Here is an 18,353-nt window from a genome sequence, read left to right as displayed (position 1 = left end):
GCATCCAGCCAGCAAACTAGCCGCCCGGAGTCCTACGGGATTGGGCGGCATATAAATTTATTAAATTACGAATTAAACACTCAGCTCCATTTAGTTGTCCAGACTCCACCCCGATGCAAGGGATTATGGGGTTGTTAAAAGTGTGACCCGTCAAATGCGCGCTCAACAACAGCGCGCCGACAAAAGCACGAGTTCGAAATCGCACCCACAAAAGGGCGCCAACAAATGCGTGTTGACAAAAGCGCGATTAGGGTTAAGGTAAGGGTTTGGGTAAGGCTTAGGGTTAGGTTTAGGGTTATTACATTGTTTTCGCGTTGTTTGTTGATGGCGCGCTTTTGTCGGCGTGCATTTGTCGGCACCCTTCTGTGGGCGCGATTTCGACCTTGCGGTTTTCTCGCCGCGGTTTTGTCGGGCGCGCTTTTGTCGAGCGCGCATTTGTCGGTGAACCCGTTAAAAGATGATGATGATTATATTTTTCACTATGAACTTCAGTATTCTGAAAAAAAATGTGGCTGTTGTAATGCATTTTGATGTATTCACCAGATGTAAATTGTGCTGAGTTTGGCGTACAAATGTCTTTTTCATAGCCCTTTTGATTACTTTCAAAATAGATTGCCAGGTTGCAGATTTTATTAGAGATGCATGCTGGCAACTTTCAAGTTCTCTAGCTTTTTCAACAGTGAATAAGAGAAGCAAAAGAAATGTCAAAATTAGATTATCTAAGCCAGTGTTTCTCAACCTTGGCAACTTGAAGATGTCCGGACTTCAACTCCCAGAATTCCCCAGCCAGCGAATGCTGGCTGGGGAATTCTGGGAGTTGAAGTCCAGACATCTTCAAGTTGCCAAGGTTGAGAAACACTGATCTAAACTATGGGGTCGCAGTCAGCCCTAACATCAAAAACAAAGCTGAACTAGTTTGGTTGACTGTTTAAGATGCTGGCCTGGAAACCAGGAGACAGTGAGTTCTAGTCCCACCTCAGGCGTGAAAGCCAGATCAGTGATTTGGGGCCAATCATCAGGAGACAGTGAGTTCTAGCCCTGCCTCAGGCATGAAAGCCAGCTGGGTAATTTTGGGCCAGCCCCTCTTTCTCAGCCCAACTCACCTCACAATATTGTTGTGGAGAAAATACCCTCTTCTCCCTGAAAATAAGACCTCTCCGGATAATAAGCCCAATTGGGCTTTTGAGCGCATGCACTAAAATAAGCCCATCCTGAAAATACTGCAACACAGCAGCAGCCATGAGGTGACCACGCTCGCTGCCTCCTGCACCTCAAAAATAATAAGACCTCCCCGAAAATAAAACCAAGCACTTTTTTCAGGGGCCAAAAGAAAATAAGACCCTGTCTTATTTTTGGGGAAAACACGGTAGGAAGAGTAGGGGGTGAGGGTGGGAGGGGGAGGAAGGGAGGGAGAGAGAGAGGAAGAGAGAGAGAGAGAGGGAGGGAGGGAGGGAGGGAGAGGGAGAGAATGAACGAACAGGTAGCCAGTATAGGCAGTGCTGGCAACAGATCACAATCTAATTCTAAGAACCAGGGAAATGATTATATTCCTTCAGCTCAGAGAACACAAAAATGTTATAATCCTATTCTAACATCTGCCAGTAACATCATACCCAAGCCCCTTAGCTTGACAGAGAACAGAAACGAAGAATCCTAATTCATCTTTATATTACTTATTCTGGAGCAAAACAGCCTGTATTTCAAAAGGAGCCCTGTCTTCCTGGAAGGCCTTGAGAGAGATCTCAGGTGGTCTGCAGGTGTTATGACCGAGGCTTCCCAAGAGCATGAAGCAAGCTCCTGGTCCCAACAAAAAAACCCTTTTATTAATTTCTTGTGAATTCTGCTCATTCACGTCCAGCAAAGTCTTTCGAGGGAGGATTTACAGTCAGAGACCTTATCTGGCTTGGAGAGCTGCCAGGCCGATATCTGCAGAACTTGGCAAGGAATCTAGGAGAGTCACGAACCAATTAAGCAAATTAATTGTCTCCTGCAAACTCCGCTCCCCTTTCCCTCCTCTTTTATTTCCTCTGGGAGGGGCCATTCATCGTCCACCTGTGGCCTTACTCCCAAGTCGACCCCTGTTCTTTAGCTCTTCCCTTCATCTGGCAACTCTGTGCATGCGCACACTGGGAACAGGCTCCAGCTGTTCCTCTGCCTCACTGATGTCTGACTCTGAAGGTAGCTGATAACTGCCAGACATCCCTGGCCCCCTCTCTGCCTCCGACACAGAGCCCTCGTCAGAGCCTTCTCCAGACTCCAGGACTGGCCCATCTTCCTCCCCAACCTCCTCACTGTCCGAATCTGCTGTCAGCTGCACTGGCCGCTGGCAGGCCACAACAGCAGCAGGATCAGTCTATCCGGCCAAAGAAAAGACAGGGTACCTCGGCTGCTACTGCTCTCCACGTCACGGTCATTGATGGGGGAGATGACATCCCGGTATCGAAGGCCCCCTCCCTCCAAGCCGCTTCCATCGTCTTTAAAGGTGACGTAGCCTTCTGGCGGGACCTGCTCTGTGTGTAACAGGAAGGGACAGTAAAAGGAAGGGAGGTGAACAAAGGAATGGGAAGTCTTCAAAGTTTAGCTATTTGCATCATATAAATGTCTCTGTGGAAACAAAAAAAAAATGGTTAAGGAGGTGGTCACATCTTATTTATGGAATCATTTTTATTTTATTCTGCTTTAATCAGTGAATCAGAATAGAGCTGGAAGGGACCTTGGAGGACTTCTAGTCCAACCTCAAGCAGGAGACCCTATATTCAGTGATGGCTAACCTTTTTCTCATCACGTGCCAAAAGTGCCTGTGTGCACCTGTAATGCAAAGCGCGGGCGACCCGCCCACATGCCCTGACACCACCACCCCCGCGCGCATGCCCCCACAACCCCTCACACTCCCCTGCCAGTGCACACCTGTGACACACACTGCCCCGCACATGTGCGGAAACCAGCTGGCCACTAGCTAAACTTAGTTAAATTTAGTGACAATAGGTATAGTTAAATAAAAATTGATAATGATAGTAATGTATACAATGTTGAGCTGTTATGATAAGTAATAATTGGATATGAATATTGAATGTTACCTGTGAAGGGAAGGTTAGAAATACTTTTGGACTATATATAAAGGTTTATTAATAACAATAACAATAACAATAAAAAAGAACAAAATTAGACACAGCTAAGTTTTAATTATTAGGGGGAAATGTTATGATTTAGCATATAGTTAAATAAAGAAAGGATAATGATAAATTATATACATGCTATGAGTACAATATAAGGGAATTGGATGTACATGGTAAACAGGGATTTGGAAAGGAGGATTAGAAAATTTTGATATTAAATATTATGGATGTTTAGCTAGAATAGGATATGAGGATTTAATGTTAATGGAGGATTTTATAAATAAGTAAATGAAATGCCAGTACGTGGTTATGTATTAAATCTTGGTATATTTTATGATGAAGGACGTTTAAATAATCATAGTCAAATAAAAGTGGAGGTATGATGATGGTAATATAATAAACATCCAAGTTAAGATATTAGAATTAATATGAATTATATTGGATGACGGTGGAAGAGATGCACAAAAGCCTTTTGTAACCAACTGATACACTTTCTACAGTATGTAAAGAAGGAGGATTTGTATGTTTGTTTTGAAAATAAAAATATATTTTTAAAAAACCAGTTGACCATCGGGAGGTGCGCATGCACGATGAAGCTGAGCTGGGGCGATGGCTCGCGTGCCCACAGAGAGGCAAACCATCCATAGCACTATATCATTTCATATAGATCGCTGCCCAGTCTTTTCTTTAAAAAACTCCAGGGATGAACCCTCTACAACCTCTGTGTCAGGCCTGCAGGCATAGTCCTTTCAGGATCTTTGGCCTGCCACACTCTCTCTTATTTTACTTTCAGTAGTGGAGTAATTGGGAGGGAGGAATAGTAAGGAGGAGAATGTGTTTGTTTTCAAAATAAAACATTCCTTTCTAGAAGCCCAAGGTCATCCTTTGTCTCCGCACCTCTGCACCTGACCGGAACTAGATGGGTGGAAATGCCAGCGTGGCAGAGGAAGATTGGACCATGGGATGGGCTTGTGGGGGTGGGGGCAAGGTCTTGAACTTTCAGCTGGGTGGAAACCCAGGAAACTTTCAGATTCAGGTTAATGTCAGCATTCCAAATATCATCCAGAATTAAATCAGAGTTCAAGGCAGAGCTTTCCTCAAAGTTCCAATTTAATAAGAGAGACATGTTGGTACAAACTGTGGAAACCCAGGAAGCTTTCAGATTCGGGTTTCCACAGTTTGTACCAACATGCCTCTCTTCTTAAATTGGAACTTTGATGAAAGCTCTGCCTTGAACTCTGATTTAATTCTGGATGATATTTGGAACGCCGACACTCTGAATGCAAGCCATTCCACTGGTCCACTGCCCTCACCGTTAGGAAATTTCTCCATGGTTCTAGGTTGCTTCTCTCCTTGATTAGTTTTCATCCATTGCTTCTCATCCTGCCCTCAGGTGCTTTGGAAAATAGATCAAACCCCATAATCTTTGTGGCAGCCCCTCAAATACTGGAATGTTGCTATCATGTCACCCCATCTCCTTCTTTTCCCTAGATTGGCCATGCCTAGTTCCTGCACAACTTTGGCATCGGAAAATCTGCAAAACTCCCCAAAATAACAAAAGGCAGCATGTAACATTGTGTGCTGGCTGGGGAATTCTGAGAGTTGAAGTCCCCAAGTCTTAAACGTTGCAAGGTTTTAACACCCCTGAAAGAGAGGCTTTCGCAATGACCAAATCTAGGACATACATGAGCTTCACTAAAGTTACTTTCTGGACAATGGCTAGTGGGTTAAGTATCTTACAGAAGGTACAGTTATCAAATTCTCTAGAAGAGTAAAAAAAATGGATCTTTGGGAAATGATTATGAATGTTATTTTCCCCCCACTTTGGTTGCTCTCAACAGCAGGGTAGCGCCCTCCTTTCCTGTGTCCCTCAGTGTTAATTTAGGGTAGCACTTATATACCGCTTCAAGTGCTTCTACAGCCTGCTCTAAGTGGTTTACATATTGCCCCCGATAATCTGGGTCTTCATTTTGCCAAACTCGGAAGGATGGGAAGTTGAATCGACCTTGAGCTGGTCAGGATCGAACTCCTGGCAGTGAGCAGAATTAGCCTGCAATACTGCATTCTCACCACTGTGCCACTATGGCTGTAAGGATCTTGAACTGGTCAGGATCAAACTCCTGGCAATAAGCAGAGTTACCCTGCAATACTGCATTCTCACCACTGTGTCACCACGGCAGTAAGGATCTTGAGCTGCTCAGGATCGAACTCCTGGCAGTGAGCAGAATTAGCCTGCAATACTACATTCTCACCACTGTGCCACCATGGCAGTAAGGATGTTGAGATGCTCAGGATCGAACTCGTGGCAGTGAGCAGAATTAGCCTGCAATACTACATTATCACCACTGTGCCACCACAGCAGTAAGGATCTTGAGCTGGTCATATCGAACTCCTGGCAATGAGCAGAATTAGCCTGCAATATTGCATTCTCACCACTGTGCCACTATGGCTGTAAGGATCTTGGTCAGGATCAAACTCCTGGCAATAGGCAGAGTTAGCCTGCAATACTACATTCTCACCACTGTGCCACCATGGCCGTAAGGATGTTGAGCTGCTCAGGATCGAACTCCTGGCAGTGAGCAGAATTAGCCTGCAATACTACATTCTCACCACTGTGTCACCACGGCAGTAAGGATCTTGAGCTGCTCAGGATCGAATTCCTGGCAGTGAGCAGAATTAGCCTGCAATACTACATTATCACCACTGTGCCACCACGGCAGTAAGGATCTTGAGCTGGTCATATCGAACTCCTGGCAATGAGCAGAATTAGCCTGCAATATGCATTCTCACCACTGTGCCACTATGGCTGTAAGGATCTTGGTCAGGATCGAACTCCTGGCAGTGAGCAGAATTAGCCTGCAATACTACATTCTCACCACTGTGCCACCACGGCAGTAAGGATGTTGAGCTCATCAGGATCAAACTCCTGACAGTGAGCAGAATTAGCCTGCAATACTGCATTCTCACCACTGTGCTACCACGGCCATCTAGCCAGATTCTGAAGCAGAGGAGGTAAGACCTGAACTCACCATGATGAAGCCGATTTTTCCCACCAGTTCTGACCGCTGTGATCTTGGCCAGAGCGTGAGGCCCTTCGTGAATACTGGGTCCCCTGGATTTGCGGGCAGGCCTTTGTCTTTGGGGAGCACAGTAAGACTCATCAGAGGAGCTCAGATCTTCGTACTTCCCTGAAGGTCCAAAAGTGCAAGCAGTCATTTAAAAAAAAAATACATTATTTATTATTTTATTATGTAAGTCAAAATACGAAACAGTAAAACAAACAAAGAAAGTGAAACAAAACAAAAGCATATATTCAATCCTAACAACAACAAAAAGAGAAAAAAATTGTGCGCAAAAAAAAGAGAGAGAGAGAGAGAGGTAAAAGTGATCAATTAAATTTAACATTTAACATGTAGGATCCATCCTAGCTGAGTGCTGAAACAAAATAAAAAGCAGTAAATTCTCCTCCTCTTTTACAAATATATACTATATAGAGACTGGAAACCATTTGTGGACTTTCTATGCGCTAAATATAACAGATTTTATAACTAACTCTATATCATCACTCTATCTAAATATAAAAGAAGAAAGAAGAAAAAGAAGTCAACAGGTTGAGCTGAACATTACACTAATCTTCAAATCCCTCCATTAACCCTCTGTGGTTATACTTAGCGCGCAGAAAGTCCACAAATGGTTTCCAATCTCTTATAAAGCTGCCTAGTCCATTATCTCTAATCAAAGCTTTGATTAGCATTCTAGTCATTCTTGAATCTGTTTCCTGTTGGGCCGAGCTCAAAGGGAAGATTTCCATCGGCTGCATCCACCTGGGCTTCCGATTCAATCAGATCCTTTAACCACATGATTATAGCCTTTTACTCACCTGTGCCTCTCCGCAACACTTTGGGCACAGGCGCCGTATGCAAGTCTATCAGCCCCACAATCTTCATGTGTCCGTATTTCATGGCCAAGGTCCGTGCTGTGGCCCCCGTGCTGTCCCGTATGTCCACTTTCACGCCCTGTGGGAAGACACCAACCTTCACTCAATCTGTCCAGTAAAAATGAACTGGTAGCAATTAGAAACATTTGCAGTAACTGGGGAACTGTGTTATGGCATAGCCAGTGGCCAGCGGAGCTGGTGGCAGACTCAGATAGTGAAGAGATTGGGCGGGGGGACGGGACATGGGCCGGTCCTGGGGTCTGGGGAAGTCTCTGATGAGGGATCTGTGTCAGAGGCAGAGATGGGGCCAGGACCATACAACATTTATCAGCTGCCTTTGGAGTCGGACATCAGTGGGGCAGAAGAACAGCTGGAGCCTGTTCCCAATGTGTGCATGCACAGAGCTACCAGGAGAAGGGCCAGCCAAAGAACAAGGGCCGACTCGGGAGTAAAGCTACAGGTAAGACGGTGGATGGCCTCTTCCATAGGGAATAAAGAGGAGCCAAAGGGGAGGGGAGTTTGCAGGAGACAATTAGTTCAATTCATGAGGGTGAAGATCTGTGCCTGATTTCTTGCCAAGTAATTGCTGCTACAGCGTAGCGTTTGGAAGATATCGGCCTGGCAGCTCTCCAAGCCCGATCAAGGTCTGTAGTTGTGAAATCTCACAAAAGACTGTTTGCCGGGGCTTTGCTGGAGAGGAATTCTCTTTAACCTAAATAAAAGAGGTTTTATCAGGATGAGGAGTTGGCTTCATGATCTTGGGAGGTCTAGGTCAGAACAAATTCCTAATGAGTATCTTTTGAGGGCCCATACTCCAAATGCAGTCATCAGAAGATTAGTGGTGAAAAGCTTGTGAAAATTAACCTGTTATATCAGCTTTATTCATACACTGTGCTCGCACAAAACCAGAACAGAATATTATGGCTGAGCAGGATATAGACACCACTGTTTAATAAACAGGCATGGTGCTTTTGATCTTCCTGGAAATCAATGGTCACTCACATGGCTGAGAAGATACTGGACGATGATCTCATGACCAGAAGCCGCTGCTTCCATCAGAGCGGAGTATCCACAAAGGGGTTCCCTGGCACGAGAGAAAATTAAAACGTATGGAAGTCAAAACTGGCGTGGTTAACAATGGGGCAAAAGGAAGGCTAGTTACAAATGCACAGGATTAAGAGAACAGGGAATTATCCCCAAAACACAGATTAATTTCAGATGACCTCACCTTCCAAGGTAAACCATGTTTATTTAAGGATCTGGATTCTGCTTTTGATTTCACACGTGCTCCCAAAGTAACTTACATAAAGCCAATCAGCCCGACTGGCCGACTTTGGAACAGTAACTTAGCTGAAAATTTACTCTTCTTCATAGCATTCTCTAATGGCATCCATGAAAAACAGGAGGCATAGTCCCAGTTTACTAAGTCTTTCTGGGCCACTAACTATGGGACTGGATTTGTTTATTATTAGACTAGCCGATAACTGGGCATTGCCCAGGTATTTATTTATAGGGGGGAAATGTCCGGACCAAATGTAATTTCTAATGTTGGATTTTCCCCCTTACCAGAGGGAGCCCCCTTGTGGAGTACTGTGAAGCCGTTACCATGGCAACTCCACTGTGCTGTACAGTAGAAGCCATTTTATGGCAGTACGGTAGAAGCCATTTAAAGGAACAACAGGCTGCATCTTAACAGAACACACACCCCGAAAAATCCGGTAGATGTATAGATATAGGAATAATTAGGAATATATAAATATATGTATTTGAGTAGTAAATGGTTATGTTAGTACTGTCAAAAAGGATTGTAACGTATACAAAACTATTTTGAAAGGTATTTGTATTTAATGTTTTAAATTCTCAATAAAGTCCCCCCCATAAATAAATAAATAAATAAATAAATAAATAAATAAATAAATAAATAAATAAATAAATAAGCTGTTGTAAATTGAGGATGAGTTGTGTTATATTTGGCCATTTTCTCCTACCTGCAGTTGGCATTGGCACCGCTGTCCAGTAAGAATTTCACCATCTGCTGATGGCCAGCACTGGTGCAATGAAAGAGGGCAGTCCACCCATGGATGTCGGTCATCTCTAACTCCGCACCTTGCTTCACAGAAATGGAACATTCGTTATTGCACATCCCCAGGATCAGCAGTCACCAACTGGTGGTCTGTGGACCACTGATGGTCCGTGAGAATTATTTTTTTTTTTAAAAAAAACAAAAACAAAATTGTAAGTTGTCCAGCCACCTATGTGTGACCTGGGCATCTACGCCAATTTCTTTAATACACAAATCTCATTCTATTTGGTTAGTTATTTTGAGCTCATACTTTGCTGTTATAAATAGAAATAAGAATTCTTTATCAGCCAAAAGTCTGATTGGACACACAAGGAATTTGTCTTCGGTGCAGAAGCTCTCAGTGTACATAAAAAAAATACATTCACCAAGAATCATAAGACACAACACTTAGCGATAGTCAGAGGATACTAAATTAGCAATCAAAATCATACTAGGAAACTAAATAAAACAATATAATCATAAAGATACAAGCAACAAGGTTATAGTCATAAGTGGGAAGAGACAGATAATAGGAAGGATGAGAAGAACAGTAATACAGTCTTAGTCAGGGGTCGGCAACCTTAAACACTCAAAGAGCCTCTTGGATCAGTTTCCCACAGAAAAGAAAACACCGGGAGCCACAAAACCTACCAGGGGTCAAAAAGCTAAATAAATTGTGTACTGGCGGATGTGACACATATTTTGAGCAAGAGGGAGCTGCAGCAGAGGGATGAAAGAGCCACATGCGGCTCCAGCCACATGCAGCTCCAGCACCACAGGCTGCTGTCTTAGTAAATAGTTTGACAGTGTTGTGGGAATTAGTGGTTTAGCAGAGTGATGGCGTGCAGGGGGAAGGGGAGACTCTCCTTGTGTCTAGTTGTTCTGGTGTGCAATGCATTTGACCTTGATTCTTAAAAACTGAGCTGGCTGTTGTCAAAACGAAGAGCTAACCAGAAGTGGCACTTGCCCTATTTAAACAGCGTGGCCGATTTCATATTTTGACAGCCGTTCTAAAGCTCACCCACCTGGAGCAAAAAGGCAGCCGCACATTCGTTCCCACAGCTGGCTGCCAACATCAGCGGGGTCTGTCCTTCTGGGGTGGACATATTCACGTTTGCTCCGGCTTGTAGCAGCATGCGCACAACGGTGTCGTAACCGATGTAGGAGGCGTACATCAGCGGAGTCCAACCGCCTCGGTTCTTCTGATCCAAATCCTTCTCCCCTCTGGAAGAGACACAGCATGTGAGATTTCCCCAAAGGTGGAAAACTGCCAGCCATTGCTGTTCAGGGCTAGAAAGTCAGAATGGTTTCTCTGGTCTAAAATCCAGTGTTTTCAAAAATCCTTTTAATTTAATAGGAAATTAACTCTGGCCACATCTTATAAAGAGAAGCTACCGTATTTTTTGGAGTATAAGACGCACCAAGATTTTGAAGAGGCAAATGAAAAAAAAAGTTTTTGCACTCTGCAGACCTCCCAAAAACGGCTCGTTTTTGGTATTTGGTATTTGGTATTTATTAGTATTTATAGGCCGCCCTTTTCCCTGAGGGGACTCAGGGCGGCTTACATAAAATGGGGAAGGAGGGTACAGACAATAGACACAAGACAGTACATAAAAGTAAAAATAGTAAACAACATTCATTCATCATTCGGGTGGGGGCAGATTATCTTTATCCCCAGGCCTGACGGGCTAGCCAGGTCTTAAGGGCTGTGCGGAAGGTCTGGACGGTGGTGAGGGTACGAATCTCCACGGGGAGATCACAAAAATTGGTCCATTCCCCCCCCCCCCAAAAAAAGGGCATGAATAGCCTGTAGGAGGCTTATAGAATGTTCCTGGGGGCCAGAGGGGGGGCAAAATTGAGAAAAAACAGCCCATTTTCCGCTCATTTCTGCCCTCCCCAGCCCTCAGGGGCACTCTATAAGCCTCCTAAAAGCTCTGCATGGCCATTTTGGTGAAGGGTACGGGGTTTCGAGTGGCAAAAAATGCTTTATTTAGTGTATAAGACACACCCAGATTTTCAGCCTCTTTTTTGAGTGAAAAAGGGTGCGTCTTATACTCTGAAAAAGTACGGTATATAAAATGTTTTATAGGTGGCACTTACCACCAGCTAGTCTAGTCAAAGTGTATAATAATTTATCACCTAATTGCTGGAAATGTGACCAAGTACCGGGCACCTACTACCACATGTGGTGGACATGTAGAAAGGCAAAAGACTGCTGGCGAAAGATTCAAATGTGGTTGGAAGAAATGACAGGACAGAAATTGGAATTTAAACCGGAACTATTCTTATTGGGAATTATAAAAGAAGGTCAAGGTAAAAGGTTAACATATTTAACATTACATATCATTAACAGCAGCGAGAATAGTTTATGCCCAACAATGTAAGAGTGAGAACATACCTCTAGCAAGGGGAATAATAAAGAAAATATTAGACTGTGCCGAAGGTGATAAGACTAACGCTGGAATTAAAAAACAAAGGAGAGACAGAATAGTATGAAATTTGGAACAGATTTTATCAATGGTTGGATTTGAGGAATAGAAGTCGGAATGGAAAAGAACAAGGATGAAAGAAGATGTAATATATGTATTATATTATGTAAATGTAACGTTGATAAGGGATTATGTGTACATAATTAGGAATGTATGTAGTATGCGTAAGATATTCGTGTTATACTTTAGTTTGGCACGGCAGAGATAATGCCAGGACCGCTGCACCATGTCGAACTTTTATTTTTAACAAAGTATTTAGAAAAATCCTTTCAATCTCACTGAGTTCATTTTGCCCGTTGGGCATCAAACTTCTCAAGATGGCTTGCTGCAGAAGATGAGAGAAAGGGGCCAACTGTGCTCATCGGCTTAATTTTTGACATGGGATTAGTTGCCATGGAAATAAACTTTTGGGCAGGATGCACCTGGAAATGCTCTTCTTATGTTTGCAAAGTACTATGTGCTGCTCTGGCTTTCTTGAAGGCATGTTTGGGCTCCCACTAATTTACACACGTAGCACAGAATTATTTCATTTACTTATACGGCTAAAACGCTGAGCTTGTCAATCAAAAAGATCAGCAGTTCAGCGGTCTGAATCCCTAGTGCTGCATAACGGAGTGAGCCCCCGTTACTTGTCCCAGCTTCTGCCAATCTAGCAGTTTGAAATTGTAAAAAATGCCAGTAGAAAAATAGGGACCACCTTTTGGTGGGAAGGAAACAGCATTCTGTGCGCCTTCGGTACTTAATCATGCCGGCCACATGACCACGGAGACATCTTTGGACAGCACTGGCTCTTCGGCTTTGAAATGGAGATAAGCACCGCCCCCTAGAGTCAGGAACGACTAGCACATATGTGTGAGGGGAGCCTTTACTGCCTTTATTATTTTTAAAATGTGAGTTGAGTTGGGCTGAGAGAGAGCGATTGGCTCAAAACACAGCTGATTTTCATGCCTACAGTGGGACTAGAATTCACTTCCTCTCAGTTTCTAGCCTGATACCTTAACCACTAGACTAGTGTTTCCCAAACTTGGCAACTTTAAGACTTGTGGAACTCCAGAGCTGGCTGGAGAATTCTGGGAGTTGAAGTCCACAAGTCTTAAAGTTGCCAAGTTTGGGAACCACTGCACTAGACCAAACTGGCTATTCTGAGTTATCAAAATGGGGTAATGCAGGCAAATGAGGTAGCAGAGTCTCCCATTTTAGACTGGATGTGAAACATTTTGGAATGTTAAAACAAAATCCCATCCCTATTACTGACTTTCATGAAATTACTGAAAGTGGGAAGTTCCTGTTAGCTATTCTCTTACTGTCAGGCTTCAAAAACCAAGACAGGCAAGTTGTGATGCTTCCAAGTAGATTTCTTTACTGTTTCTCACCTATAGATTGAATCTTGCCAAACTAAAGCAAGCTACCACCCACATCAAGCATATATGCTGGGAACTGTTAGGGAGGAGCTGCCTCCACCCTCTTTCTCTCACACCAACTCTCTGCACCGAGTTGTCTCTTGCTCCTCTGGAATGCTTGAGCCCTTGTGATCTCTAGGCTGGAATACTGCAATGGGCTCTACATGGGGTTGCCCTTGAAGTGCATCCGGCGGCTACAGCTAGTCCAGAATGCAGCCGCGCGAGTGATAGTGGGCGCACCGCGGTTCGCCCACGTTACACCCGTCCTCCGCGAGCTGCACTGGCTACCTGTTGGTCTCCGGGTGCGCTTCAGGGTACTGATGACCATCTTTAAAGCACTCCATGGTAGTGGATCTGGGTACTTGAGAGACCGCCTTCTGCCGATCACCTCCCTAAATCGACCAATTAGATCGCACAGACTGGGCCTCCTCCGAATTCCATCTGCCAGTCAATGCCGACTGGCGACCACACGGAGGAGAGCCTTTTCTGTTGCAGCTCCGACCCTGTGGAACGATCTCCCCATTGAGATCCGTACCCTCACCACTATCCAGACCTTCCGCGCAGCCCTCAAGATCTGGCTCTCCCAGCAGGCCTGGGGATAGGTTCCCAATTTACCCGCCCGAGTGTTTGATTGCTGAACGAAAGTTGTGTTTTTTACTATTTTTTCTTTGTTCACATACTGTTCTGTTTTTGACACTGCACCCCCCTCCCTTGTGTTTGTAAGCCGCCCTGAGTCCCCTCAGGGAAAAGGGCGGCATATAAATCCCAATAAAACTCTAAAAAAAACCTCTAAAACTCCTTCCTGGGAATCCAGACGATGTTCCATCCCACTTACCGTTCAATACTGTCCTTCACCACCTCATACTGGCCTATGGAAGCGGCTGTGTGAAGATCCAAAGGTATGTCTAATTCTTGGGGGCTGGCGGCTTGGCCCTCTCCATGCCACATGGTTAGGCTGCGGTTCAAGAGCTCGGTCTCGCTGGCTTCATCGCTCAGTTCCGACATTCTGCCTTCGGAAGCCAAAAGAAAGAAAGTTCCTTGAATTCTTTAATTTTGCCAATCTAAGGAAATGCGACAGCAGAGCGCTAAAGATTGCGGGGCTGAAATTAATCCAGGAGCCAACAATCGCAGGGCTGAAATTAATCCAGATGAAACAGTAGTAGTGTTATTCCACATTCAATGTACCATATTTTTCTGAGCATTTTTCCTCCTTGCAACAAACGGGGAAAATGGGGCTTGCAGAGGTGGCAATAGGCTATGGCCATCCCTGCAGCCTCAAACAGCTGATGGAGGCCTGTGATTAAACTGAAATTGAAATTGAAACTTGCCGTTTGCTGCAAGGAGGCAAATTGCTGGGCAGAGACAGATTTTTTTTTTCTTCTAATCAGGCTAAACTGAAACAGGCTGTTTGGTGCAACGAGATAAGTCAATAACTATAAATGCCTACAGAATGTTCAAATTATTAGCCTTATTTTTTAAACCCTGCTTAATTATTGTTCTAGACAGCTTAGCAAAATGAAGAAGCTTTTTAAAATAAATGCTTGATCTGAAGAGGCCCGGTTCTCTTGTATCTTCTTTTAAATAGCAGAGAATAATGTATACTTCCAGAAAGCCACATCAATTTTAATAGCATCTGTACAAGTATAACCTGTAATGTAACACTACAAACAGTGTAATCTTCTGTACTGTTTGCTTTTTGGTGCAAGGAGGCAAATTGCTGGGAGGCAGAGGCAAATTTTTTTCCTCTTGTTTTCCTCCCCAAAAGCTGGGTGCGTCTTATACTTTGGAGTGTCTTATACTCTGAAAAATACGGTATTTATTATGATGTTAGGAGTGTTTAGCCTTCGATCAACTACATAAGGGATTTTGCTCTCCTTGATTCATTCAGTTCTTTGGGCTGAAACCAGATCTGTGCTCACAGGCAATGGTGGGAAGGGGCACAATTTGCACACTTAATGACAATAGTTCCTGAATTTGTACATACTTATTCTAACTTTCAGAACATGCATTTATACACAACATGCAATATAGCCGTCCATCTCATAAAACTCTGAGCAGCTGCCAATCAAAAACATCAGTACAGGCAGTCTTCAATTTACAACCATTCATTCAATTGACCAACAGCTGCTACTTAGCCGCTTCATACTTAGGGAAGCAGGAAGTGTATATCCCACAAGATATACACTTTTCTAAAAGCTTTTTTTCAAGAGGCGACTGTACTTTCTGGTTTTTCTTTGAAGACGTTTTCGCTTCTCATCCAAGAAGCTTCTTCGGCTCTGACTGGAAGGTGGAGAATGGAAGGAGATCCAGTCAGAGCCGAAGAAACTTCTTGGATGAGAAGCGAAAACGTCTTCAAAGTAAATCCAGAAAGTCTTGGGGGAAAAAGCACCTTTGGGACAACCATGACCTGGAGGACTGAGAATCTCTATAGACCCATGATGGCAAACCTATGGAATGCATGCCAGACGTGGCACACAGAGCCCTCTCTGTGGGCATCAATGCTGTCGCCAGCTGCTCTTCTGGTTTTTGTTGCACGTTGTCCAACTGATCTTCGCAACTTGCCGGAGCCCCGGAACAGTTGTGTGCACCTGGACACATGCACACCGGAACCCAGGAAACTCAAAGGCCAGCTAGCTGACGCAAATGAGCACGCCGGCCACCTGGTTCTTTGTGTTCCCAGCGCTCCAATGCGCTTGAAGACCAGCTGGCCAGAACACATGTGCCCACTGAAAACCAGAAGACCAGCTGGCCAGCACACACGAGCAAAACAATACAAAACAATTTGAAGAAATATTAAAACCATCATAAAACAGGTTCTTCTTTGATGGCAAATGAGTTGAGTTGACTAGAGTAGAACAGAATAGAATACAAAATAGAATAAAATATAGAACAGAACAGAATAGAGCATAACAGAATAAAAAAATCAGGAGTAGAATAGAATAGAATTCTTTATTGGTCAAGTGGACACACAAGGAATTTGTCTTTGGTGCAGATGCTCTCAGTGTACATAAAAAGACAAGATACATTTGTCAAGAATTATAAGGTACAACACTTAATGATAGTCATAAGGTACAAATAAGCAATCAGAATTCATTTTGGACCCCGGGTTATTCTCATTTTATTGCTTTTTTAACATCATCATCATCATCATCATCATATATTCATTTAATGACACTACAATCCCTTGTGGGGTGGAGTCTGGGCAACTGAATGGAGCTAGCAAATGGCCGGATGCTTTTCCTGTCACCAATGCAGAGTTTTGTTCGGCAGATATAGTCTGCCCAGAGAGATTAAATATCTGCCTCTACCTAGGATCGAACTCGCAGCCTGATTGTAAGGCGAGAGCTCCGCCTCTAGGCCACCATGCCACTCTTTTATTGCTCTAAAACGTATGTTCTATCAATTGTTCTAAAGGTCCATTGTTCCTCAGCCTGGGCCATTTTAAGACAAGTGGACTTCAATTCCCAGAATTCCCCAGCCAGGCTAGGGAATTCTGGGAGTTCGTTGAAAAGAGTTGGCTACTTAAAGTTGCCCAAGTTGGGAAACACCAGGATGAAGAAGAAAAAGGCAGTGGTGCCTATCAACCTCGTAGGCTGGGACCGATGGGAGTTGTAGTACAACTCCTGTTGACACGGGTCACAAACACCCATTCGTTTCTCAAGCGGCCCCGCCAAAAAAAAAAGCACTAGGCCTTGGGGGGGCTCCCGGGCTACGAATCCTTTTGGAGAACCGCACTCCATAAGTTTTTCCCCCTCGCGGCCACCGTACGCACTTCACCTACCCGGCGCTCCGGCGAACGAGCGGCGACGAAAGTAAGAAGAGCGAGAGAGAGAGGCTGTCAGCCGGGTCTGCAGGCCTCACTCGTGCCCCCGCCCTCGTGACCCCACTCTTCTCCCGCCTCCTCCTTCTGGCTACTCGTCTTCCGTTACGTCCGTCATCCATCGCCGGGGCCCAACCAACCAATGAGAAGATGGTCTCGCGCTACCTCCCAGCCTCCCGAGACGGTCAGCCAATGAACGCCCTGCAAAAGCAGAGCGGTGGCAGAGAAAACAACCTCTTGTCTGAGTCTCGCCAGGTCCAGAAAGATGACAGGAGAAACGACCGTTTAAAGAAAAGCGGAGAAGGAGAAAGAAAGAACAGCGGAGTGTCCTTCCTCGCCTGGATAGATCCCTGTCAAGTATTTAATTTTTTATTGGCTGGTCATTTCCAAGCAGAGAAGGGAGGCCACCCGAAACGAAGGTTGCTGTCCTGCCAGGACCTCCCGGTAGGTGGAGTCAAAGCCGGGAAACGCACGCCGTTTGAAATGCGGTTCGGAGTTAACGGCAGTTGCGGTTCGCGGACGTTGTGCGGTTCCTCCCTTGTAGCGAGGAAGGGGTCGTGAGGGCGGCTGAGCTACGCCGGTGGCCTAACAGCGAGGCGGTATTCAACCGGACAGGGACTTCCGCCTCCGGTTGCTACGGACGCGCCGAAAGCTGGCCCTGTTGCTAGGAGGCGGGGCTAATTGATACAGTTGCCATGTGACCAAGCTCCCTTTCCTCCCTCCCTGTATCTCATTCTTGGTCCATTGCCTCCAAGCTGTTTTCTTCCCCCTTTAAATGATGTAATTGAAAGAAATATTTAATTCACGTAACTGAAAGAAATGTTTAATTGATGGAATTGAAAGAAATATTTAAATGATGGAATTGAAAGAAATATTTAATTCACATAACTGAAAGAAATGTTTAATTGATGGAATTGAAAGAAATATTTAAATGATGGAATTGAAAGAAATATTTAAATGATGGAATTGAAAGAAATATTTAATTTGCATAACTGAAAAATATTTAATTGATGGAATTGAAAGAAATATTTAATTCACGTAACTGAAAGAAATGCTTAATTGATGGAATTGAAAGAAATATTTAATTCACGTAACTGAAAGAAATGTTTAATTGATGGAATTGAAAGAAACATTTAATTTGCGTAACTGAAAAATATTTAATTGATGGAATTGAAAGAAATATTTAATTCACGTAACTGAAAGAAATGTTTAATTGATGGAATTGAAAGAAACATTTAATTTGCGTAACTGAAAAATATTTAATTGATGGAATTGAAAGAAATATTTAATTCACGTAACTGAAAGAAATATTTAAATGATGGAATTGAAGGAAATATTTAATTCATGGAACTAAAACAGATTGCCCGTCTGGTCCTCTTGTGGTCTTTGAGAGTCAAGGGTCAAGGCCAAACACCCCCAGGGAGACCCCAGGAGAACTAACCCTATTGAGTCTCCTGTATCAAACTTAGCAATTCTCCATTTGGATGGATGTTGATTATTATTATTTTTTGCAATTTTTGCTTTGTGCC

General features: G+C 44.0%; 1 protein-coding gene across 2 annotated transcripts in view; it reads right to left on the bottom strand.

Moving 5' to 3' along the window:
• The window catches only part of ANKS3 (ankyrin repeat and sterile alpha motif domain containing 3), a 33,180-nt gene extending 16,302 nt beyond the window's left edge, over positions 1-16,878 (bottom strand). Inside the window, exons 1-8 of one of the 2 annotated variants that reach the window (XM_087728554.1) lie at positions 16,786-16,878; positions 13,840-14,014; positions 10,141-10,339; positions 9,042-9,163; positions 8,056-8,137; positions 6,997-7,132; positions 6,146-6,304; positions 2,382-2,510 (exon numbers count right to left, since the gene is read on the bottom strand). In XM_087728554.1, coding sequence (XP_087584680.1) covers positions 2,382-2,510; positions 6,146-6,304; positions 6,997-7,132; positions 8,056-8,137; positions 9,042-9,163; positions 10,141-10,339; positions 13,840-14,009 — 997 coding nt within the window. In that variant the 5' untranslated portion in view covers positions 14,010-14,014; positions 16,786-16,878. Of the gene's footprint in view, positions 1-2,381; positions 2,511-6,145; positions 6,305-6,996; positions 7,133-8,055; positions 8,138-9,041; positions 9,164-10,140; positions 10,340-13,839; positions 14,015-16,785 lie in introns of those variants that run through there. The other variant, XM_087728555.1, reaches the window with a different exon arrangement.
• Between the last annotated feature and the right edge of the window lie 1,475 nt (positions 16,879-18,353).

The sequence above is a fragment of the Thamnophis sirtalis genome, unplaced genomic scaffold, assembly GCF_051295495.1.
Source record: "Thamnophis sirtalis isolate CommonGarterSnake01/CBP01778 unplaced genomic scaffold, rThaSir2_p1.2 scaffold_14, whole genome shotgun sequence".
In the NCBI taxonomy this organism is placed as follows: Eukaryota; Metazoa; Chordata; class Lepidosauria; order Squamata; family Natricidae; genus Thamnophis; species Thamnophis sirtalis.
This window is presented reverse-complemented; position numbering and strand designations above follow the sequence as displayed.